This window comes from Pantherophis guttatus, chromosome 2 (assembly GCF_059756535.1).
Source record: "Pantherophis guttatus breed Tessera chromosome 2, ASM5975653v1, whole genome shotgun sequence".
NCBI lineage: Eukaryota > Metazoa > Chordata > Lepidosauria > Squamata > Colubridae > Pantherophis > Pantherophis guttatus.
This window is the reverse complement of record NC_142064.1, coordinates 206594094-206619397: the sequence shown is the minus strand read 5'-3', so window position 1 is coordinate 206619397 and position 25304 is coordinate 206594094. Positions and strand designations below refer to the sequence as shown.

Genomic DNA, 25304 nt, shown 5'->3' with positions numbered 1-25304 from the left:
GAATGTTTGTGGCAGTGTCTTCCTTTTGATTTTGTTCTTCCTGTTACTATAGTAGTCTTCTCGTGTGTTGACAATTGCATTAAAATCTCCGACAGTGCAGATATTTTCATAATCCAGCTCTTTTAATTTATCTTGTAATTTTTTATAAAAGTCTATTTGGTTTCCATTTGGGGCGTAGATGGCTACTAACAGTATTATTTTTGTTTCCAGTTTTACTTCTATTATTAAGACTCGACCCTCTTTGTCCACATATATCGGCTTTGTTCTTATATGGTCTCTAACATATATTACCACTCCCCTTTTTTTACAGTCGCCTAAGGATGTGTACATTACTCCTAATTTTTTATTTTCGAGTAATTTTTTCTGTTGTTTTTTTATGTGTACCTCTTGTAGGGTGATTATATCTGCTCCTAATTTTTGCAGTTTAGTGAATATCTGATGTCTTTTGCTTGGTGAATTTAGACCATTTATATTTATAGAGATGAGTTTTAGTTCTTCTTCCATTCCTGGTGTTGTTTATTTGTCTGTTGTTTTGAGTTTTGATGTGTTTCTTGTGACTCTTTGTGTGATCCCCGTCATTTCCTCCTTCCCCAGCTTTCCCTTCTTCCGTTCCTTGTCCTCCTTATTTATTGGTTGCTCTTCTTGGTCACTGGGGTTTGAATCTTCTCTGCCTCCTCTGCTCTCCTGTTCTCCTTCATATCCTAAATGTTGGTCTGCGAAGTCCTGGGCTTTTTCTATGGTGTCGATTCGAAATTTTCTTCCTTCCCAAGAAATGAGTACTCCTTCTGGTATAAGCCATCTAAATTTAATCTTGAGTTTATTTAACTGTCGGGTTAAGAAGTTATATTCTCTTCTCCTATCCCTGGCCCTTCTCGGTACTTGTTTTAGCGTTAGAACTTCCCTCCCTTTGTACATGACTGTCTCCTCTCTCATCTTTCGGTATATTTCTTCTTTCATTGTTTTTTTTGTAAATCTGATGTGTACTTCTTTAGGGAGTTTGTTTCTTCTGGCATAGTTTGTGAAGGCCCTGTAAATTTCGTCAATACCACCTCTTATTTCATCCTTATCCTTATGTGTCGCCTCTGCCAAAATTCCAACCATAATTTCGCCCAAGTCTTCCTCTCTCTGTTCTTCTATATTTTGAAATCTTAAGTAGAAAGATGCCTTTTCCATTTCGAGAAATGTCAGTGCGTCTTCTGTGTCTCGACTTCTTGTTGAAGTCATAGTCTTAGGCCCAACTGGAGACAGGAGCTGAACCTTCATTATGAACCTCAAACTGAGCTGGACTCAGTGCATTCTCTGTATAACCTTAATGCACAGATGAGAACCTGTTCATAAATATTTTGATTTCAACGTTTTTTGAACCCTCCCAAAATTATATTAAAAGAGAATAATTTTCATATGTTCTTTTGTTTAAATTTTTTTACAAGAGATTAATTGTTGTTTTGCATATTTTGTCATTTTTAAATCTCACTTTATAGTATTGTTATATTAAACATTACAATTTAAAAAATAAATACTAAAAAAACAATAAAAAGAAAAATTGAAAGTAAATAAAAAACATAGAAAAGCAATAGAGGAAAAAAGAAATATATAAAGAAATAACTTCCCCCTTCATCACAAGTATAAGCAATTTTAGTAAATTTATCACTTTCTCTTAAAATACAGCAAATTATATCTCCTTCCCACATCTCATCTCTTATCTATAAACAAATCCTTAAAAGCCTCATTGTTCAGTCCTAGTCAGTAAAAGTCCATTAAGGATTACTAGAGGTAACTATTTATCTATTTTAATCTTGATCAAATAAACCAATTTTATATTCCTTTTACTTTTAACAATCTTGAACTTTAATCCTTTCAAATGATGTCCGAGAATTTGATTCATTTTCATTTTTTCTTTGTCCCTTCTCACAAAATTCTTCAAAAGTTTAACAAGTTTCATTTATAAATCCAATATAAAAAAGATATCCGGGTTGCTTTTTTGGTTTGTTATTTTTATATCCCTTTTAATTATGAAGTTATCAACTAATTTCATTTCTATATCCAGTGTTCATCTTTATCCATATCATTCCTTCAGCCTGTCATTTTTAAATCCACTTTCAGATCTGTCTCAATTATGTCCAGTAAATCCTGTTCCTATTCCATAACATCTGTTAAACACATCTGTCTATAGTGACACTTTTAAAATCTGGGTCTATTGTTCACAAATATCCCTCAATATATCCAATGTTAAAGTAATTTGCTCCATTCTGTATTAGTAAACCAAATGTAAAAGTTCTCTTCCTTTAATTGTAATCTTTAGTTCCTTCTGGTTCCCTCTAGTGTCAAACCTTCAAAGTTCCATCCTAGCATGATTTTTATTAAAGAATTCAAAACAGCAGCATTTTCCCATGGGAAGGATTGTTTGCATTCAAAATCTTATTTCAAATTCATGTCAACCCTTAGTCCATTCCAAAATCCACATTCTAATCTGTTTTGCTTTTTATTCCTAAAAAGGAATTTTCTGAAGTCCTTAAGCATATATTTAAATTTTGTTTTGCAAAGGAATGAAGGAGACTCACCCAGTATTATAAAACATGTCATTCCAAAGTTGAAAAGCAGCCTTTGGATATCTTGTACTTGGGTTTGATTTAGATTTGGTGATAACTGCTATTAAAGTTAAGTAGGTACTTGTATGTGCTTTTTTCCCCCCAGCCCACTAGTGAAGAAGACTTGTGTCCAATCTGTTATGCACACCCGATCTCTGCTGTATTTAAGCCATGCTCCCACAAATCATGCAAGTGAGTAATCCCTGCACAAGCAGACATTTCTCTCCTTTATCCTGTTAACTGGATAGCAGCCAGGCTGGAATGCATCACAGCTGTACAGCAGAACAAATCTACTGGTGGTCATTTGAATCCCCTTTAAACTGCTGGAAGAGACCCAAGCCCCATAATACTTTTAAATGGCTGCTTGGATCTTGTACTCCCATGAAGTTATACAATAGAACTAGACAACTACTTCAGACTCAGGGAAGTGGGGTTTCTGACTGCAAGGAGGTTAGATTTGAAAGCATACAGGTGATTGATTCCTGGGGAAAACTTAGAAGCCAGAAGGGAAGATTTGCAGTAGTGATTTCAAGATTTCAGTATCCTTTTATTTTTGATAGTAATTGTGAGCAAAAGAAGCCAACAGTGTGGTTAATTTGTATCAGACAAGCTAGATGGCAAATTGTTTAGCTTTTAAGAGCAAAGTGGACACACTGTTGCATGCCTGAACATTCCAAAGATTAGTTACTGTATTTTTCGGAGTATAAGACACACCTTTTTCCCCCAAAAGAGAGGGTGAAAATCTGGGTGCATTTTATACTCTGAATGTAGCCCCACCCAGCTTCTCAAATGGAGGTTTCAGAGGCTAAAAAAAGCATCAGAAAAAAAGCTTCAGAAAAGAAGCCCCCAGAGCTTCAGAAAAAAAGCCCCCAAACAGAGCTTCAGAGGCTTTTTCTCTGAAGATCTGTTTCGGAGGCTTTCAGAGGCAGGAAAAAATTTTTTTTCTGAAACAGAGTGCAACTTATACATCCAGTGCATTTTATACTCCCAGAAATATGGTACCTTTTGTTTTGTAGTGTGCATGCAGTTTTCTGCATAGATTTGAGTCAATATATAAACTCTTTGCCTTTTTAGAGCCTGCATTAACCAGCACCTGATGAACAATAAGGACTGCTTCTTCTGCAAAGCCACCATCACAGGAGTAGATGACTACATTAAACCAGCCACCTCCTAGTGCCTGGACCCTGCAGGGCAGGGGCCGCATGCCTGGGCAGCTTCTCCCCAGAGGACTCTTCCCCCCTCCAAGAGCATCTTGTCAAAAGTGGCTGTTTTTCGCCACAGCTGAGTTCAGTTTTATGACACCTCTTGTAGGACACACACATCTGTATGCATCATCCAGGCCAAATTGTATTCTTCTATCCTATTGAATTTAGGTACACTTCCTGTTGCTGTCATTGACTCCAAACCAACAGGTATTGGGCTTTTCCTATGGATTACGCGCATAGGGGCTTAACGTGGTCAGGTTCTCTACCTCAGCCTGAATCCATAGTTCTTATCCTGCATCTACCCTAGGAAGTGTGTCTTGTACTGTAGCTGGGACACATCCTCTTTGATGAGGTGCTCTCCATGGTAGAGTAAAAATGGATTCTCTGCAGCCAGCATCTCTCCTGTGAGTCCAGCTACTCACTAGCCAAGTGTGTTCTGGCTGCTGCTACAGCAGCAGCACTTTGCTGTTTGACAGTGCATGTGTAGCTAGAGTTGGTTCAAATATTTGTGTGGGCATACCCTGCAGACACCATTCACCTGTAGCACCTGATGTGATAGTTCTGGAGATTGCCAAGCAATACTCTACTGTGCAGTCAAAGGCGGCACATGTGAGTGAAGGGTTGTGGCACCTATCTGCCTAAAAATTTGAATCTGCTCTTTGAAAGTCTGGCTCCTTTCCTTTGAAGGCAAGGTCAGCTAAAAAAGAAGACCCTAGGCCAGGCTTTGGGGGGAGGGGGGGAGGAGGAGGACTTAGTGATACAACAGAGGGATAAATGCAGCCTAGACTACAAGGAGTTTGATCATGGGAAAGGCCAAGTTCAATAGGACCAATATTTGGTCCATGTATTATATAAGTGGTTGGGAGAAATACTGATATTGTAGGCTACAGCAGAGGCGAACCTGATTGCACTGCTATCTTCCACCAGCAGAAAGTGCCTGTGGCACACACCCTATACTGTGTGACTAGGTTGCCTGTACAATCCAGGAGCAGACAAAGATTTTCAAAAAATTTACTGTGTGTGACTTGTATCCAGAATGTTGGGGAGGGTAGCAAACAAGGAATTTAATTTAAGTGCATATATGGTTGTCTCTCTTCCCCTTCCCCTTCCCAACTGGGAGGAGATATTACTTCCATAAAATAAAATATTAAATTATTATTCCTTAAAGCTGTCAGATGTATATTCCCCACATTTCCAAGGTATTATTTCTGATGTAGATTGTAAATTGCTAAGGGCTGGAACAGTACTTACAGGGATACTTGCAAGAAAGAGAGCAATTAGAGCAACTTGATTTTAAGGAGTATTGTTCTCATTGTTAGCATCTCTTGAATCAAGAGTAGACAACACATGACATACCTAGAAATCATTAATTACAATAATTTCATTTGTTTTCATTACAATATGATTTCATTAGAGAACCTTGTCCAAAGTTCTAAAGTTGCCAGTTATTCACCATAGGAAAGGAAACAATGCAGTTTTATAAGGCAATTAAGTTCCAGGGAAAGTACTGCATTTTGTTTGCCTGTGTGCTTCATAAGCAGCAAATACCACCCTACCATATTAGTATACAGCATGCTGTTCATTCCCTTTCCCAGAACTATTGGGTGCTTGCATCTTCAAACAGGTGAGCTGTTATACTATACCAGATCTTGGAGCAAAGATGACTTGTCCCTGACCAATATAGGGTACTGGACTCTAGAACAGTGGTGGATCTGGCTCAGGCAGCCTATCCTATTTCACCCCATTGCCAATCCTGAATGATGCAACCATAGTCTTGTCCACTCTTAGGACTCCATGTAAAGATTAAGTCAGCAGCAAGGAAAAAATAGTATTTGGAGCAAAAAAATTGAGTCCCTTGCCACCAAGGCACAGAGTGTGGTCGTTCCAATAAAATGTTCTGCCAGTTAGCCCAGCACAATCCAAGCTTGCTACATGATGATGCGTGGCTCTGGGACTGATTCAGCAATGGATTTGTGAGGCAGCACATTGGCCCCATTGAGGTAGAGTTCATCATTCACAATGACATCTTCCCCCAACACAGTGACATTCTCCATCCGCACCTGAGGAAATAATGATGTGCAATTATACAGAGCTGAGCTTAGGAAAATATATTTTAAAAGAGACTCTTGCTTATACAAGTCATGTGGCTGTTCAGGAATTGGTTCTTAACAGTTAACTACTCTCAGCCCCTGGGCTGCTAAGGAAAGCAAAATCAGAATGCCCTGGGTGATACCTGAGGCTTAGTCTTACTAGGTTTTCCTCTATGCAAGATTCTCAGGTGCCACACGAGCCCTGCCATACCTGCAGTAGGGATGGAGAAGGCATGCACAAAGCTTTGCAGAGGCTTAATGTGCCATTAATGTGCCATTCGACCCATATTTCAGGGGGGGAAATGTTTTGCTCCTGAATTTCTACCACATTGAGAGACTATGTGGGCCTTCAAAAGTTCTAAAAGAGGAAAAAACCTAATTGTATAATATTGTCCTTTTTTCAGTATTTATATATAAAGGGCAATCCAACTTATTTTCTAAATTGTACACAGAACCCTTCATTTTTAGAATAACTAGAGCTCACTCACCCATTGACCCACAGAGGAGCTCCAGCCAACAATGCAGGATTCAAGCCAAGAGTGGGAACGGATGCGTGATCCCTTTAGAACAGTGCAACGCTTGATCCGAACACCATCCTCTACCACAACTCCTGCCCCAATTGTGACATTGGGACCAATACTGCAGTTTGATCCAATCTTGGCACTTGGGTCCTGAAATGAAAGATATAATGATCCTTCCTCAACAGTTTCCAGTTTCCCAAGTGGAAAAGTAATTCTTCCCTCTTCTACTCCCAGATCAGAACTACATACAGGTAGTCCACCACTTGCGACTATGATGGAGCCCAAAATTTCTGTTAAGTGAGACAATTGTTAAGTGAATTTTGCCCCATTTTACCACCTTTGTTGCCACAGTTAAGTGAAACACTGCAGGTATTAAGTCAGTAACATGGTTAAGTGAGTCTGGCTTCCCCATTGACTCTGCTTGTCAGAAGGTCGCAAAAGGTGATCACATGACCCTGGAACATGGCAATTAACATAAATCTGACCCGGTTGCCAACTGTCCCAATTTTGATTATGTGATCGTGGGATGTTGCAATGGCCATAAGTGTGAAAAATGGTCATAAATCACCTTTTTTCTGAGCCGTTGTAATTTCAAATGGCCACTGAATGAATGGTTTTAAGTTGAGGACTACCTGTACTTGGTAGCATTTGCTTATGTTGTTGCCCTGCTTCAGCTAGATAGATCCCTGTAGAAATGCTATTCCATCTGATAGTTTCCCTACCCATAGAAAATAATGTTTTAAAATGAGATTACCACTAGTACGTTTCCCATACAGCCTGATCCAGAATGTAACCGCTCAGGCTGCTTCAACCGCAAATATTGTAGGTATAAGCACATGCCAGTCAGGAAATCTTTTGGCTGCCCAATGTCCATCCAGAACCCTGCAGTGATAAAACGAATCAGGTAATCTGTAACAAGAGTTTCATTGGGATCACAGGTACAAGGGCTCTTCATTTGGAAACAGAAAAAGCATTAGTGCTTCTGGGCTGGGATTCCCAATCTTGACAATTTTACGTATTTTGTAATGATATGTAACATTCCTTTGCTTTAAAATAACTATGGTAGGTAATCTTTTAGGAGAAAGCCAGTTTGGTGCTGTAGTTAAAGCATCATGCAGGAAATCAGGAGACCAAGTTCTAATTTCTCCTTAGGCATGAGGTCAGCTAGATAACCCTGGGCCAGTCAGTCTCTCTCAGCCCTAAGAAGGAGGCAATGGCAATCCATTTTTTAAATTTTCCATGCAAATTACAGGGACTTATTCACTAGTCAGTAGGAGTCAACAATGACTCAAAGCCACCATGGACCCCCTTCCCCAAATCTTTTTAGCAGCCAAGAACTGACCTAAACATTTTTTGGCTGTCTGAGAGCCAAAAGTGAGTATATATGCATCATACAAAAAAGGCAAAGCTGCATGTGATTGTAGGGCTGCAGGTTGCCCTGTTCTAAAACTAGCATCAGATGAATTTACTTTGCAAATGTTTACATTTATTTTCCATCTTAATGGTATTAAATGTTATTTAAAATGTCCTTTTATAAACTTCCAAGACTGATTAGCTGTTTCTTCTTCAAAAAGCTGTGTTTACTTAGGCCAGGGGTTCCCAATCTTGGCAACTTTAAGAAGTGTGGACTTCAACTCTCAGAATTTCACAACCAGCCACAGCTGAAGTCCACGCGTCTTAAAGGTGCCATAATTGGGAACCCCTGACTTAGGCTAACAAAACAATATTTTGTTTTGAGAACACATACTATTATATAATTTTGAATCCTAATCCAAAAGTACAAAAAGCTTTTTCCTTACCATGTAGTTCCATAGCATAGAGTTGTCCTTCCTCTGCCATTACTGGGAATATTTCTTTCTCAATTGAGGTAGGACGCAGCTAAAGAAAAGATAAAGGGACTCAGATGGTCATTCCAATAGGAGCTATATAACCCTCAGGCATTTATTTAACAAATTTATATGGTCATTCATCTCACAAAAAAGTGGCTCTGGGTAGAATACAACATAAAATAAAACATAAAAATTATTAAAAGCGTACAAAACCATTATTAGAATATGTAAAAACAACAGGGCCCAAGAGAGAATGAATTGTTAGCCACAGTAATGGAACCATCTTAGAATGTCACCAGTCTCCTGGGATTTCCAGGCCTTGATGACACAGCCAGATCTTGAGTGACTTTCAGAACATTAACAGGGATGGAATGAACCTCATTTTTAGGGTAAAGGGTGGATAAGGCATGCAGAGAAGGCCTACCTCTGGGACCCATCTAGCAGATGATACCCATCGCATGCATTCTGTGCCAGACCTAATGGGATGGGCTGATGTAATTGGGGACAGGTAGTCCTTTGGATAACCCAGGTCCTGTGCCATGGAGGGCTTTAAAAATTAAAACCAGCACCTTGAATTAGACCTGGAAGCAAACTCTCAGCCAATACAGCTTGCAGAGCAGAAGTGTGACGTGCCATTTTAAAAGCACACAAAACTGCCTGTGCCATCTCATTCTGGATATGTTTCAAGGGCAGCCCCATGTAGAGTGCATTACAAGTAGTCCAATCTGGAGGTGACCAGGGCTTGAGTGACTCAACATCCTGAATATTTACACAATAAACTAATATTCTTTAGACTTATTCTTCAGATCATTCCCACCAGAGGCAATAGCTAGTTGAACCAAGATATACCCACTGATCTACTAGGAGAAAAGCCATTTCAGAATTTGCACATCATGATAATCAAACATACCACTCCCACAGTGAGTCTAAGCACTATGGAAGAATCATCTGGTGTCCTGCCATATCTAAAAAATGAATTTAATTTCACTACATCGGAAAGAAATGTCTAATGGAAATTAGCTTGTTATAACCTCCATTTTACCCTTTCTGTTTCATACCTGAATCCGCTTTAATACACTTGGATTTAAGATGTACATGCCAGCATTGATTTTATTGGAAACAAAAACCTGAGGTTTTTCCACAAAGCGATGTATGAGTCCAGTATCTGCCTCACACACTACTACACCATATTTGGAAGGTTCTTCCACTTTTGTCACCTGCGAGGCAAAGTTAATATTAGATGCAGTGGGGTAGTCATGGTAGTGAATCATAAATCAGAAAAAATGCTATGCTATTTTTATTCTGAACGCACTTCAAAGTCTTAAAAAAGGACACTTAATTGCTTGCTGTCCCCATGCAACAATCTCAAACATGGCTTGCTTAGCCAAGATTTATCAAATAAACAATGTGTTGCTGAGTTCATGACCAGTCAATATATATAAACCATGTATTGCCAACCAGAATGGCTGGATTCATGTAACAGCCTAAATCAAAGATAAGCCACACTATCCTGAAATAAGCGCTTAGCCTTATTGCCATGCGCTCAAAAGCCCAATTGGGCTTATTATTAGGGGATGTCTTATTTTGGGGAAAACAGGGTACTTAATTATTTTTAGTTTTATATTCCCCCTATCATTCAGTTTATGTTGTATGAAGTCAGGTTTAGCAGTTTTTTAAAAAATATCCTCCAAGATATGTTAACAAAGAGACCCATGCTGTATAGCATTGGGTGTGCATTTATATTTTATTTCCTTTATTTCCATCTGGTTTTGATAATGAGTTACTGTATATGGTCACCAAAAGGAGTTTGTTTTCTGTGTTTCCAGCTAACCTGCTCCACACTTCTGGGAGCTTCAAATGCAGTAAGGTTTAAAAAATACCTTCAGAAAACAAAAAACAATGAATTGCAATCCCCAGGTACTTACCACAATGGTGCCTTCTTTTCCATGATGCCTGTGAAAGTGTACCATGTCTGTGAAGGGAAAATCACAGATCACATCGCTATTGAGTACAAAAAAAGGTTCTGAATTTTCAGCCAAAAGCTCCTGTGCTAGTGCCAGTGGGCCAGCTGTGGAGGAAACAGTAGTTATCAGTGTCCATTTGATCCTAAGCCCTTTAGCAGCCATAACCAACAAACACTGTTAATCTCACAGTTACCTGTGCCCAGTGGTTCCTTCTCATGTGACAGAGAAATCTGAATGCCCAACTGAGAACAAAGAAGAATTTGGAAATGCAGTTAGAAGAAAAGTAGAAGCAAGCATCTGCGAGTGCATGGCCATGACACTATCCATAACTGCCTTAGAAAATTTCTCAAATAGGACAAGTTAATTATATCGCCAGCTGGTTTACGGCAACCTGCAGATTGTTGACTCATTGCTCATTATTTAAATGTGTAAACACATCAAATAAAGCTGCTAATAAGGTAATTTAGACGAGAGAACAGAATTCTACTTAAGCCACCTTGGAAAGTTCTTAGGTTATCTATTTCTTAAACCATGTTCAAATACCCTAATGCTAAGCACTCCTACTCAGAAACAAGTCTGTTGAAGGTAACGGAATCTATTTAAAATTAGGTACATATAGCACTTCTGCAGGCATGGCATTCCATAACCGTCAAGAAGTTATAGTATGGGGTTCAGGGCACTCCTTGGAGAGAAGAGAAAAGGAAACTTTTCTTTCAAGAACTTTTGTAAGTTAACTTAGCTTGGGATCCAGGCCAAAAGGTGCAAGGCAAACTAGGGAGCCAAAGGGAAAAAATTGTCCAGTCAGTATTTTATGTGTGATTTTGTCAAATGCCAAAGATACACACAACTACTACTTCAAAAGCAAACCACAAGTACTGCAAAAAATAATGGCCAAATTTGTGCTCAAAGTAATTTGCTCAAAACAAACATTCCTTTTACAAGAAAGGAATGATATAAAAGAACTTATTAAGATCTAATTGTTTATTGCAAAGGTAGCAGTAATTCTGATATTTTTTAGATATTGAATCCATCAACATAAATGAACATAGTCAATAGTAAGCAATCAAGGGAGCAGTGCAGCATCTTCAAGACTCACTCCTTTTACATTATCTGTGAGAATAATCCTACACTTTATTAACACTTCTAGAAGATATATCAAGTAATGAAGTTGAATGTACAAAAGGATTATGGAAAGTTATGGAAAAGCAGTATCATGACACCTAGAGATGCATATTCTATTTTAACATTGTACAGCAGAGATTTTATATAAGGAATTATGAAAGGAGTTGTGCTTATTTCACTTTTCTTCAACATGTTGCTCTATATGTTAGTTAACTCATATATCGCATCCTTCTTATTTTAAGATTCTAGCATAGAGAAGAAATGCAGCTAAGCTCAATACCAGCTATTTTCCTTGCACAAGCCAAGTCAAAATATCAAACTGTAGAATCCTTAGTTCATTTTTATTGAAATAAAATATTAAAGCTGAACATCACATTCCTTAATTCAGCAACATTAAAATTACTAACTACCCAACAGTATGCACATGCATATCTGTTAACTGTCCTGTGGAAACTGCTATTGAGTGTAGAATAACTGGAAATGATAAATCACTGCACTGCAAAATAATAATATCCCAGCAAATGCAAATAAGAGCTGTTTTACTCTATCCAATTAGTCCGTGTAAACAAACAAACTAACAAGCTCACCTCAAGTCACTTACCCTTTGCTCTTGTTCTTTCATCTCCTTCTCCAGTAGTTCTGACATATAGCTCACAGCAAGGATCACATGATTAACACCCGCCTGCCAAGAAAAAATGAGCACTCAACATGACTTGAAGGCTTGGGGTTGATTCAATGGATTGTTTAACATGATTTCCAGTATTATAATATCCCCAAATAATTATTCCTTATTATTAGAAATGCCAAAAAATCTTGGCTCATGATACAGAAATCCAAAACTGTTGAATCCTCATTGGAAAGTTATTCTAATGTCCTGGAAGTGACTTTGAACAGTCAGTTTCCTGTCCTAAGAAAACTGACTTAACTAAAATGCCAGATGTTTAGACAACATCTAACAAGTTTATTGCCCATTGTCATGTCTATACAGATGCCCTTGATTTCAAAAGTTATTGGTGCAGAAAGCCACAACTAAAACTCTTGTGGAAGTTAAATGCTTTGGATATAGACTTATTCTGCATCAATTACATTAGCCATGTGTAATTGGGCCCAATTTAAAATATTTCAGCAATCAAGTCGAAGTGCTGTTTAGCTTCTAAAAACAAATTATTTAGGACTATGCTATTTACCTATATCCATACGATTCTACTGCATCATTACAATCAATATCAGGTTTTACTGTCTGGCCTTAAAATAATAATGATTAGATTGATGTGAATTAAGACATCATGTTTTATATACTGGTTTCAAGAATATTTCAAGAATATATTTGCCAGGAAGTATAATTTGGCCATATTAGTACATAAGAAAAAAAAATCAAAAATTCTAAAAGCACACTTATTCCAATCAGCATTTAATAAATAAATATACTGCAAAATGTGAGATAGATTCAAAAGTACTGTATAAATAAATATTAGATGTCATCTAAGAAGAAAGCCAGTTTTGTGTAGTGGATCAGGCTAGAAACCAGGGGACTGTGAGTTCTAGTCCCACCTTGGACTAAGTCCGTGATGGCAAACCTGTGGCACGCAGAGCCCCATCTGTGGGCATGTGAGCCATTGTCCCAGCTCAGCTCCACCCGTGCATGCACCTCCCACCAGCCAACTGGTTTTTGGGTCTCTGCTGCATGTGCGTGGGGGAAAGGCACATGTGGGACATGCATGCGCATGCACGAGGTGCATGCAGGAGGTCATGTGTGCATGCGTGGGGGGATGCGCACACATGCTCAGGGGATGGGGCGTAAGTGGGACGGGTCATGCACACATTGCATTATGGGGGGGGGGGGTGCACGCATATGCATGCTTTCAGCACTCGGTGCCGAAAAGGTTAGCCATCACTGGACTAGGTGATCTTGGGCCAGTTACTTTCTTTCAGCCATGGGAAGGAAGCAATGTCACAGAGCTTCTGAAAAACTTTGCAAGGAAAACGATAGGACTTTTCCAGGCAAATGGACATGGTTGAACAGGAGGAAAATAAAACAACTAGGTGGGTCATAAAAGGTCATGGCTATGAAAATCATCTTACCATGAATGCCTTTCCTAAGCAAAAGGGAGAAACAAGTAGTGTGACAGTTGGAAATTCAACTTTGCTTTCTGAAGCAGACAAAATGTTATCACTTCAATTCCAGAATTAGTCTGATTGACACATTCACCCTTATTCTACGGTTGTAGAGTACGAAATATCAGACATCTTGATTTGTCTCTATGGCAAGACAGGTCAATTTAAGTCCAATGAATTTTCAGTTTTACTGTTGTAAGCCACCCAGGGTAGCCCCAGGGCAAGATAAGCGGCAAATTAATTTAACAAATAAATAAATGCAAAACAAAAAAAAAGGGAGAGGCCCAAAGAAATCTCCAAGCTGTATCTTTTCAAATGCAAGCAGAAAACACTTGCATTTCTCTTTTTTTTAAAAAATAGCATTCCGTTAAAAGCTCTGTGTCAGGCAGCAAATGCAACAGGTAGAAGTTTCCCACACAAATGCAACAAGGAAAAGCTTTGCTTTTTGATTTTAAGCTGGTCGGGCAGCTTTTAAACATGCATCTTTGGCAGTAAGAAGCTGGAAGACATCACTTGTCCCACACAAGAGGCATCTAGGATGGGCTCTAACACCCCCCCACACACACACACACATACCCCACTTACTTTTACTAAGGCCTCCACCTGGTGCAACAGGATGGGCTTGTTACAGAACTCGACCAGCGGTTTAGGGATGCTGAGGGTCAGGGGTCGCAGCCGAGTGCCGTAGCCCCCCACCAGGATCAGCGCCTTCATCTTGGCCTGAAAAAGGAAAGAAGGAACATTTAGCTTCGCGGAGCCCACTCCTCCCCAACCGCTCTCGGCTACACTAAACCTGCCTGCCTGCGCGCCTCCTTCTCTCCAGTTCCGAGGCGCTTTCCCTCTCTCGCCCCGTCCCGTCCAGCAGAGCTTGCCAGCAGGCTATAATAACGCCCAGATCCCAGCCGTCCGAAGATCAAGCGGCTCCAGTCGCCTTCCCGGATCCCACCTCGACCTCTCACCCGCGGCTCCCGGTTCAGGCCAACTCAGAGACTCCACCCCGCTCGCGGGAGCCAAGACCGACGTCCACGGCATCACTCCCTTCCCCCCCCCCCACCTCCACCACTCCGCTTCCCGTTCGAACGCTTTGACCAATCAATGCGGCTGACGTGGCCGACTACTCCTACCCTCCAATGGCAGCTCAGGAGGATCGCACGTCTCGGCCAATCGCAGAAGAAGAAGCTCCCGTGTTGCCGTAGCAATGAGGGATCGGCTGTGAAGCGGCCATTTGCGTCAGATGAAAAGGGCCGGAGCTGCCGTTGGACACGTCGCTGGTTTCGCTATATAGTTAAGGTGGCAAGTCCCGCCTTTTCGCGCGCGGGGGGGGGGGGGCGGGGGGGAGCGGATTTCCTGGCCCTTCGGACGGATGCGCTACGTCACCCGCGGCTCGAAATGCGACGCGAACCTTAGCAACGAGGGCTCCGCCTCAGGAAAGCTCTTCGCGGCAGCGGCGGTAAGCGCGGGGCGGCCATGCTGGAAGCGGCGTTGAGCTCAGAGACGCCGCGAGCCCCTTCGCAGCAGCCCGTCAAGCGGTGAAGGAGGCGGGTGGAAAAGACACAAGGCGGCAGAGCCGTGTTCGTAGCCGGGCTGCCGGGAGCAGACGAGTCATCGTGTTCCCAAGTTGTGTGTGAAGTAACGGCATTGGGCGGACCCCTGTTCGCTGCCTTTCCCGCATGAGGGAGCTTTGCCCGTCATCTGCCTGTCAGCCGCTACTGCGGGCTAATGACGTTTGCCTTTGATAAAAGGTGGCCAAGACCCCACCTGCCCTGTTAATAATGCGGAAATCTGCAGGGTCGGAGAGTGTCGTCGTCGTTTAGTTTCAAGGGATAGGTAAGGCCGCATAGATTTCCAGCTGTCGAGTGTATTTAAACTTTTCATAACTAGTAGCAGCATCAGACACCTGAAATAGCCACTTGGGAGCCTTGACTGAACAGGAATATCCTGGCACAATGTCCTTTATTTTATGAAAAGCATTGGAAGGGTGTATAAATAAAAATATAATCAATAATAAAATAAATAATAGAAACACTTTTCATTAATGGAAAAGTTATATAACGCTTCTGTGGAAGTGTTTGCTTTTTCAAAAACTTCCTCATCCAGTAAGGGTGGAAAATAGCACTTAGCCTTATATACCGCTTCACAGCCCTCTCTTTAAGCGGTTTACAGAGTCAGCCTATTGCCCCCAACAATCTGGGCCCTCATTTTACTGACTTCGGAAGGATGAAAGGTTGAGTCAACCTTGAGCCGGTGAGAATCGAACTGCTGGCAGTCGGCAGAATTAGACTGCAATCCTGCATTCTAACCATGGAAAAAATGGAAGAAATCCCTTTAGCATAGGATGCCTGTATGTAATATAGTGAAGTAATGGTTGTGATTGTCATATGCCACTTTATTGAAGCTGTTATTTTGTTCCAGAGTGAGGAACCATGGCATTGGAGCCAGTCCCCTGCGCCATTAAGAACCCAGTAGCACTGCAAGTGGGAGACATGAAGACTGAGATAGGCCGGCCTGGTGTTCTGGTGATTGATGTTTCATTTCCACACTTGCAGACCACTGATGTAAGTGTGAAAGAAAAGCAGATGTCAAGGATGCACAACAGATAAATTACACCGGTCTACAAATTTTGGGAAATTATCAACCTCCAAGATAAAACGTGTTAATTTTATATATTTTGATTAGAAAACAGGTGATAAATGTGCTGATTGGCTAAAGTTTTCAAGATATTTCACAATAAAGATTTATACACAGGCGAATATATTTGCCTACAAGGGTGGGAGGTGTCTAATGATCATGCTGCCTCATAACTTCTTGACAAAGTACGGTAGAACAATTATATGGTACCACATGGAAGTGTATAAATTTATCTTCACTTTGAGAACAGCAAGGCAGACCACTATGAAACACATGTGAAAAATTTGCTTAGGTCCTTGGTGCAAACATGCCACTGAAAATTCACTCGCATCACAGTGAGTGATGAGCATGGGGAGAGATTCCACCAGGATATTGCAGGCATGGAGAAAAGATACCAAGAGAACTCGAGTCCATTCATGCTTGCCGATTACTGCTGGAATCTCCCCAGGGATGATCCTACTGCAGTTCACAAGAGAAAAACCAAAAAGCACAGTTTAAATACTGAATAAAGATGGAACCTTGTTTAATCCGATGTTAGAGCTTGTCAGTTTTTCATGCAAAAAGCATGAAAATGTTACATGAAAAACCAATAAATGAATGGAAAGTTAAGTTATTGGTATCCGTAAACATAAATTTATAATGATTGGTGTGGCACCATTCTCACTGCTATATCACATTTTGCAGAAAAGTTATGGAGCATAATCACACATTCCCCTTGTAATTTTGAATTATTTTGATGCAATTTTGACCTGAAGCTGTACCTTGGAAACTGGAGCCAATTTATACTCAGGACTTAATTTTCTTTTATTAGTAACCCAATTCTAGTAAAATTAATTAGTAATTAATAAAATTAAGCTACTTTCATTTCTGAGGCTTTCTCCTTGTAGACCAATGTTATTCAGAAGTTGAAATTGATTTAAATATCATAGATAAGGTTATCTGTGAGCCAGAAGTTCCTATTCCAAAATTTATATCTCTAATTTACTCAATTGATAGTTTCAAATCAAAATTGTTTCCCTTTGCTTCTATAAGCAATATAGAACATTTATTTAAAACATATTGTTGGAGACATTCTGAGAAACAAAAAGTATTTATGAAAGTTTTCTCTATATTCTTTTCACTGTGTTACATCTTGCTGTGGATTCAATCAATGCTTGTTTTTATTTCAGTTACAGGCAGTTGCATTCAAAAATTACTATACTGCCTTTTTGACCCTTCGAGTACAGCGGCGAAGTTCTGCAGATGGTGGGAATGAAAGCCCTTCCAAATGGGTTACTTGTCTACGTAATTTTTGTTTGATGCCTAACCCACATACAGAGGAAGGTTCTCAAAACTACTTCTCTATTTCCAGACATCAGGTCAGGATTTCAGTTTCTACTGGGGAAGTGGGGAATTTCAGTTGCTCCAAAGTAATAATGTAGGTCTGGAAACAGGTAGTGAAACAAGAATAATCTAGTAATTAAATGCCCTAACAAGTATTCTGATTGGAAATGTTTCTACATGCAGAAAGGAAATAGTTCTAATGAACTTCTTTAGGAAAAGTTTCTCATCATGAGGTATAGGAATCCCTTATATATCTTCTGCATAAAAAAAAAATTAAGGAACTAGCTTAGTGGGGTTTGGACTTTGGAGACTTGACACCCTCAACTTGTCTGCCAAAATCTACCATAACCATTCCAGTCATTGATCAGTTTTACTTTTATTTTACTGACTGAAGATGTAAAAAAAATGCTCAGATATCTGTGTGAGGGAACTTGTTCTTTATTGTGTTCCCTAACTGTCCATTTGTGCATTTTTATTTTCTCCCCAAATGCCACCTTTGGCTTCTCAACATTACAGGTTTTTAAATTAGGAAAGCCTGTCTGAGAGTATAAAATGAGCATTAGATTGATTGCATAAAGAAATACTGAGAAATTCTTATTTTTCACCTTTTATTAGGAAAGGTGGGATTTTTTATTTTATATAAATACTGGGATTTTCCTCACTCTGGGTTGTGACAATATCATTGATAAATAAGTTGAATAACCCACATCCCTGTGTCCCTTTAAATGTCAGAATGTTTTCTGTTAAATGACTTACTGGGGTGAGTCTTAGCAGTAACTACATCATGTTTCCATCATCAATTATAGCATCTAGCTACATTCCCTTCTTTTGGCTGTGTTTCAATTAGCTTTATTTTTTTCAAACATCACGATCTTCTGCAATGATTTTTGTTCATATGTGTGTGTGTGCGTATGCGCATGCCACATTCTTTAGCTTCCTTATTAATGCTTCAAGTGAGCGGTCTGGTTTTATTTAATCTTACATCAAAATTATACACTCTTTGTGTAGTCCATCGTATTTTTTAGCAATTTTCTTCAGTACTACAATGTAAAAGCATTGTGGGCTTTTTTCTTTATTCAGCCTTTCTGGTCCAGTTCTTTCAGCCACATATTACAAGTAGAATAGTTATGGCCTTGACAGTCTATTTGTTCTCAGTGTGATATCTCCACATTTTAATATTTTGTCTCGGTCTATGATAATATTTTTTTCAAGTAGTAGACACATTTTTATTTCATATCTATAGCTGCTGTTTCTTCTTGTTTTTGTGTTTATAGCAGAATATGATTTCAGCTTCTGTGAGATTTGGGCTAAGCTTATTGAGTTTTCTTGTTGCCTAAAATGAATGAAGAGTGCATTCTGGAACATGGCCAACATTCACTTACTCCTGTGCAGAGAAGGTGGTGATGGGGAGTGGGGTAGGTAGGATGTTCCATTGTGGGTATAGGCAGTGGCTGAGGAAAGAGAAGGCAGTGGGAAAATGGGGAATGGGCCAATGGGCCATGCTAGCTTGTGCCATGCTAGCTTGCTGGTTTAGGGCTTTTTTCCTTCTAAACTGTAGCTGATAAAGAATGGTGTAGCAGAATTTCCTGAATATGATGATCTGTTCCTGGATCTAAACAAAATGTTATTGTTTTCCTAGTGCCAAACAAAATTTATCAATGTTTCCCAATTACGTAATTCCATAATAATAGTATGTAGTACTATAATTTTATTTCATTATCAAGTTTCTGTTAATTATGTAGGTGTAGATGCTTCAGTAATGCTTTGTCTTCATATTTTGCTAGATGCTTTGTGATGTGGATCAGGTGGCTGCCATGCGTTTTATCCTGCGCCAACCTTCTCCAGTATGGTTGCATTTTACAATTGAGGAGCTGCAGCTTTTTTCTTTGTGTCAGAAGGTACATATTTAAAATTTCGTCAAAATATGATTCTTCAGCAGTTGTTCTGATTCTTCCAGGATCCTTGCAGTGACTTGCAAATATGTTTAAAAGGTGGGAAACTAAATATGTTGCTAAGTTGCAATTGCAGTATCCTATATCATTGGTCAAGCTGGTTGAGGATGCTCATAGCCTTGATTCACACATCTGGAGGGGTACATATTCCCAACCATTCTTGAGCGAGGTAGTCCTCGCTCAATCTGTCCTTTGCCTGACCCTTTCCCTCTGCTGCATTTATATTGCCTTTGATGTGTACAAGAGCAGTTTACTCTCTTAAAATCTTTCTCTAATCTCTCCACTCTGCAATGGGGAAGAGGGTCAAGCAAATGAGACATAGACGGTAGGGATCTCTTACTTTTTTCTCGCTCCCTCAGCAGATTGGAATGCAAGGAATTTCAAGAAAGTACTGTAAGCTGTTTGTGTAGCAGGCTTGCGTCTTCCAGGCCAAGGCTGCTGGTATAATTGCATTGCTTTTCATGCGTAAAAGAGCAAACATATCAGTGGTGGGTTGCTACCGGTTAGCCCCAGATCGGGCAAACCAGTGGCGGTGGCGGGAGGCTCTGCCCGGACACTTATGCGCATGCGCAGAAGCGTCACGCGCACAAGTGTGTGCACACCCGCAAGCGAACCAGTAGCGACGGGTTTTGAAACCCACCCCTGAAACATATTCTCTTTCAATCCCTTTCTCTGTCTGCTCTTCAAGGGGGAGGGGGACTGTACATATCAGACAAAGGACAACACATATTGACTCTAATAATGACAAACAAGGGATGCTGTGAGGGATGTAAATAGGCCATAAAGTTATTTTTTCAGCACCATTGTAGCTCTGAATGATCGCTTGATGAATGCTTGGTAAGCGAAGACCATTTGTATTGAAGTGAAGTTGTTTATTTGCTTGTTTGTTAGCTAGTTACTTGCTTGTGTCATTTTGCGTTGAAGTTGAACTTTGACTCAAGAGTTTTATTTTTGTCCACATATCTCTGACATCCATAGAGTAAGTATGGTAATTACTTCTTTCTGCCAGATTCATAATACACTAATGATAACATTATTTATAATTAGTAATGTTGAGGAAAGTAACTGTCTGTATTACTTAGTGTGCACAAGACCTAGTATTAATTTCAACATACAAATTGGAAATCTGAAGCTGCCATTAGAATTTTTTTTCAAATAAGGAAAAGTTGTACTTTGTAGCTCTTACTCCTAATCTGTAAAGTAATATAATTCCTAATGGTTTTATATACTTGGAAACAGTTGAAATAAATACCTTTAAAGGTAAATCTTCCTAATTACCCGTTCTAGGAAAGTGAATGGTGAAGATGGAGTGTGGTTTGTATGTTGCCTGATTTTGTTGTGTGTTTCTCTGGGACTGCCTTCTCCTCTTTACAGAGTCCTCAGAAAGGCTTTCCAGCTTGGCTTTCTCATCCTTCTCCTCAGGAGCAGCCCACAGGCTTACACGATGTAAGTATTATTATTGAGATAGTTTTTTTTTCTGAGAATAGACATATTTCCCAATAAAGATATATAAGCTTAGTCTGGCTGCAGATTGTTAGCAGCTCCTAGAGAGGAGAGACTTTCAGACAAAGTTGGTCTTGCAAGAGCAAAAGCAGCAGAGAACTGCATATATGAATATAGTTATTTTTTGCTTTCAGGGACTTCCTGATGCCGACAGAGTGTCTTCTGAACTGCAGCAAATGTGGATTTTAACGGAGATGCTCCAGGCCAACCAACCAGTAGCACGGATTGGACGCTTTGATGTTAGTTTCTCTATTCTTCTGCTTCTTGTCTTAGAAGTGTAGTTGTTACTGAAAAACAGTCAGAACCTCTAGGTACTGCAAGTAGGTAAAGTTTTCTCTATACAAAGCCTCTTTTAAGATATTTACCCACAGAGCTTCTGTGGTAACATCCAAAGACCCTTACTGAGTTGTATCAAAAATCCATACCTATAACACTAGTGGCTGCTAAAATGCACAGAATAATAATCATCCTGATTGTGGGGGAGGTGTAACCCATCTAGTATGCAATTGCTATTTGCATGACATGTTCCTTTAAGGAACTTAGACTGGTTTAGCATTGCTTTCCAGGTTAACTTGACACATATTAAGGTAAGAGATAATTTAGGCTGTCAATTTGAATTGATATAATCTTTGTCCTTATGGTCCTTCCAGTGTTGGAGAGTATATTTTAACAACTCTGTTCATTAACCATGTTTGTTTGGGCTGATGAGAGTCCAAGACCAGTTAAGCACTGCTTAAATCCCAGTTCAGCTTTCTTCCCCTAGATTACACTGTCTAAATAGGGAGAGGGGAGGAAGAACATAGTATTGGATCTATGAAAAAAAGGGGGGGGAGCAGTCTTCAGTGTGCTCAACTGGTTGACTTGTTTCTTATGTGTATTTCAGATAGAGGACTCCTATGACCTTAATCTACTTTCTTATACTTGAATGGTTGCAAGACAAGAAGCAAGGCTTCTAAGCAGGGCTGCATCCTGCATTGTAGTCTGGCTGAGCAGGAAGAAGGAAGATTAAGCAGGAGCACGAAGATTAAGACTTGATTACTTCTATGTTCCAGTTTCATGTTCCAACAACTATCCAGTTAGGTTCTGGTTTCAGTTCTGTGGTAATCTGGTTTTCAAACCTATATCTTGCACTGAACCTGGAAAGTTAGATTACCTAAACTGAAGCTGCCTAATTAGGGCTGTTTCTCTCCTGATCTACTTTTCCATCTGCCTTGCTGCATGATATATGTTTCTTTTTAAGGCAAAAGTGGCGTGGTGACACAGTGGTTAGAGTGGAGTACTGCAGGCTACTTCTGCTGATCACGGGCTGCCAGCAGTTTGGCAGATCGAATCTCACCAGGCTCAAGGTTGACTCAGCCTTCCATCCTTCCGAGGTCGGTAAAATGAGGACACAGATTGTTGGGGGCAATAGGCTGACTCTGTAAACCACTTAGAGAGAGCTGTAAAGCACTGTGAACTGGTATATAAGTCTAAGTGCTATTGCTATTGCTAAAATGGTATATATTCAAGAATCTGGTACTGGGAGCATGGAGGAAAGGAATCCTTCATTTTTCTAAATAGTGACTTGAGATATTGTAAGAAGGACGAAAAGACTCCAGATATTGGGGTCTAAGATTAAAAAAGGGCAATTCTAAAAAATGCCAGATACAGAGATGAATGTGGCTGTCTACCTCACTTATACTTACAGAGCATAAGTCTTTTCATATGTGTGTAGACTTCAAAAAGAAAATGTTGCATCATGCAAAAACCATGACACTAGTATTCTTGGAGGGATTGAGGTGGTAGAAAGCTATGTTTTATCATAAATTTTCTATCCCAATATGCTATTAATATGTTTTCTCATATGTCCAATGAGTGTTGAACTTGGTTAAATGAAAGGAAAAGTTTGGTTCATTTTGTCTCATGTCAAAGAACTTTAAATAAATTGTATTTGCAAAGCACATCTGAAAATTACCAAGGAGATATTTGAACATCTTCATTCAAGCCACTGAATGACATCTATTTTCTGGAATAGCATTGTATGATTTCCACAGAAAATCATTTTCCTTGTGAAGACCAGTCCTTGTTATAGTATGGACATAATTTGTAGTTGTCAGAAGGACCAAACTGTAGAACGGTATAAATTTCTGCAGTGGGATGTGTGTGATTTTTTTTAAAAAAAGTATTACATTTTTTGGAGTATCTGTACAGTTGTTTTCTGTATATCTATTACGCACTTCCTATTATTTATTATTTATGTTAATTATTTATAGTTGGAAAGGATTGTAATAGACTTCTAATGCACTCTATATATCAGGGTTATGTATCTCAATGGGATACTTAGCCAGATTTAAGGGGTCACAAATAAATGAAAAGCTAAGTATTATATAATGACACACTGTAAACACACGGAAAATACTTTTGATCCTAAAGGCAGCACATAAATTTTTGTTCCAGATACATATGGAATACATGCCTTAATTTCTTTTCTTTGGTTTTTAGTATAGTTTCTGGGGCAAAAAATGGGAGCTTTGAGGCTGATTCCTTCCAGCCATCCGATGGAGATGGTTTCATTGCTAGTGCCATTATTAGTAAGAAATCTCTTTCAGCCTATTTGTTTGCTATGAGGCCATATAATTATTTCTGCTTATTGGCAGAAAAAGAAAGAGGCTATTCCGAGAGTTGAAGTAGAAGGAAACACTGCTGTCATATTTTTATCTGAACAGAGTTCCCAAATACATAAGAGATGAAAAACAAAGTAGCAAAGAATGAGATGAAGTCTCAAATTATCTGCTCAATAAAAAAAGTAATGACATATCTTTCACCTACTGTACTCTTTACTTTAAATGATTACTTCTGAGTAATTTCATTTTCCCAAACTGTGATTCTTGCATTTATGTTGATGTTCTACTGAAAAATAATTTGGACTCTGATTCTGAAATAATGTTTTTGCTTCTCTTCTCTTTTAAATATTATCACAGCAATACAATAATAATTGAAGCAACAACTAGTAAATATTCAGACACCTGTAATACTGTGGGCAGACTAATCTCCAGGTAGAATATTCACTTTGCTAATCTTTAAGGTGTTTATTAGTAAGTATATTACATTCATTAATTTCACATTCTGTATAAAATTCTTAAACACCAAATGTTGAAAATATAGACTATCAAACTTTTCAGCAAGATGCCAGTACTGTACTAAACATGACAGCAAATCTGTGTATTTGAATGGAAAATATTATAATTTCTGATTATTTTATATTTGTGCAGTTCTCAGATGTTACTGCCTGACAGTTGGTAATAACCTAAGATAATAAATTAAAAGGCCATCAAGACTAGTAGCACCAATAGCCTGACTTAAAGAGTTATTTGTCCATCCTTGAATCTCCAGAAAACTATACCAGCATGAAATGTACTGTTTCAATTAAATTCCTGAGCTTAGTGGATCTCTATTCTTCAGCATTTATTTTTATATAGTAGCCTGCATCCTGTGGATGTTACTGGCTTCTACCTTCCATGGCTGACCTAATGATTGGAGACAATGGAAGTTAGAGTCCAATTCAGTAGGTGTAGAAATTTTCCCCTCTGACTTATGTCTTGATTTCTCAGAGATTTTGAATGCTGAATCTCTACTGACATACTTTAAATTGTTTCTAGAGTACTTCAGCCAATATTCATGGATTAGTCTGATGAGTATGCATGGGTTCAGTAGAGAACTAATGTGGTTGTTTGGTTTTGTATTTTCATTTCAGGTTAGCATGTTGTGTGAACCCAGATGTGTTGATTTGTGCACTAATTAATGGTTAGGATATACAAGAATAAACCTATGGTTTTCTCTGAACTGGTTAAACTCATGCAACACACACTGTCATAAATCTCAGCTTACAAATCACAAATGCTAGATAGGTAAAGGTTCCCCTCGCACATATGTGCTAGTCGTTCCCGACTCTAGGGGGTGTTGCTCATCTCCGTTTCAAAGCCGAAGAGCCAGCGCTGTCCGAAGACATCTCCGTGGTCATGTGGCCGGCATGACTAAATGCCAAAGGTGCACGGAACACTGTTACCTTCCCACCAAAGGTGGTCCCTATTTTTCTACTTGCATTTTTACGTGCTTTCGAACTGCTAGGTTGGCAGAAGCTGGGACAAGTAACAGGAGCTCACCCCATTACGCGGCACTAGGGATTCTAACCGCTGAACTGCCGACCTTTTGATCAACAAGCTCAGCGTCTTAGCCACTGAGCCATCGTGTCCCTATGCTAGACAGACACAAAACCAAAACCAAAAAAGCCTACATCATGGCAATGTTTGACTAGCCTGAATGGTATTGAATCCAGATAATTCTGGATTATTCAACAACTCATGAAAAAACTATGAGGTATGTGAACCCAGTTGTATAAACAAGGATGAATGCCTTGCAGCCAAACACCTTGAAATGAGCTTGGTGATCACTCCAAGGGTTCCTCGTGTGGAACAAGGCTTTGGA

The 25304-nt window shown here is 39.4% G+C and overlaps 3 protein-coding genes across 10 annotated transcripts in view; 2 read left to right on the top strand and 1 right to left on the bottom strand.

The window, feature by feature from the left end:
• Window positions 1–4960, top strand: part of RNF123 (ring finger protein 123) — a 98014-nt gene extending 93054 nt beyond the window's left edge. For all 3 annotated transcript variants that reach the window (XM_087887658.1, XM_087887656.1, XM_087887657.1), the window contains exons 38-39: window positions 2695–2780; window positions 3663–4960. In XM_087887658.1, the coding sequence (XP_087743784.1) occupies window positions 2695–2780; window positions 3663–3762 (186 nt within the window). In that variant the 3' untranslated portion in view covers window positions 3763–4960. The remainder of the gene's footprint in view (window positions 1–2694; window positions 2781–3662) is intronic.
• A 120-nt stretch (window positions 4961–5080) lies between these two features.
• On the bottom strand, window positions 5081–14727 carry GMPPB (GDP-mannose pyrophosphorylase B). 5 transcript variants are annotated; one of them, XM_087887664.1, is made up of 10 exons: window positions 14559–14727; window positions 14020–14154; window positions 11921–12001; window positions 10391–10439; window positions 10159–10301; window positions 9292–9450; window positions 8204–8282; window positions 7159–7286; window positions 6372–6554; window positions 5081–5853 (listed from the first exon to the last, which is right to left on the bottom strand). In XM_087887664.1, the coding sequence occupies exons 2-10, from the start codon at window positions 14146–14148 to the stop codon at window positions 5722–5724; spliced, it is 1083 nt and encodes a 360-aa protein (XP_087743790.1). In that variant the 5' UTR covers window positions 14149–14154; window positions 14559–14727; the 3' UTR covers window positions 5081–5721. The 5 variants fall into 5 exon arrangements, with proteins under 5 accessions (XP_087743790.1, XP_087743786.1, XP_087743787.1 ...); XM_087887660.1 differs by lacking the exon at window positions 14559–14727 and adding an exon at window positions 14228–14531; XM_087887661.1 differs by lacking the exon at window positions 14559–14727 and adding an exon at window positions 14394–14520.
• On the top strand, window positions 14632–24169 carry NICN1 (nicolin 1, tubulin polyglutamylase complex subunit). 2 transcript variants are annotated; one of them, XM_034441262.3, is made up of 7 exons: window positions 14632–14884; window positions 15847–15989; window positions 17232–17420; window positions 19170–19283; window positions 20712–20783; window positions 20975–21079; window positions 21724–24169. In XM_034441262.3, exons 2-7 carry the CDS (start codon window positions 15858–15860, stop codon window positions 21763–21765), a joined length of 654 nt encoding a protein of 217 aa, XP_034297153.2. In that variant the 5' UTR covers window positions 14632–14884; window positions 15847–15857; the 3' UTR covers window positions 21766–24169. The 2 variants fall into 2 exon arrangements, with proteins under 2 accessions (XP_034297153.2, XP_034297147.2); XM_034441256.3 differs by having other exon boundaries at window positions 14810–15261.
• Window positions 24170–25304: the final 1135 nt, after the last annotated feature.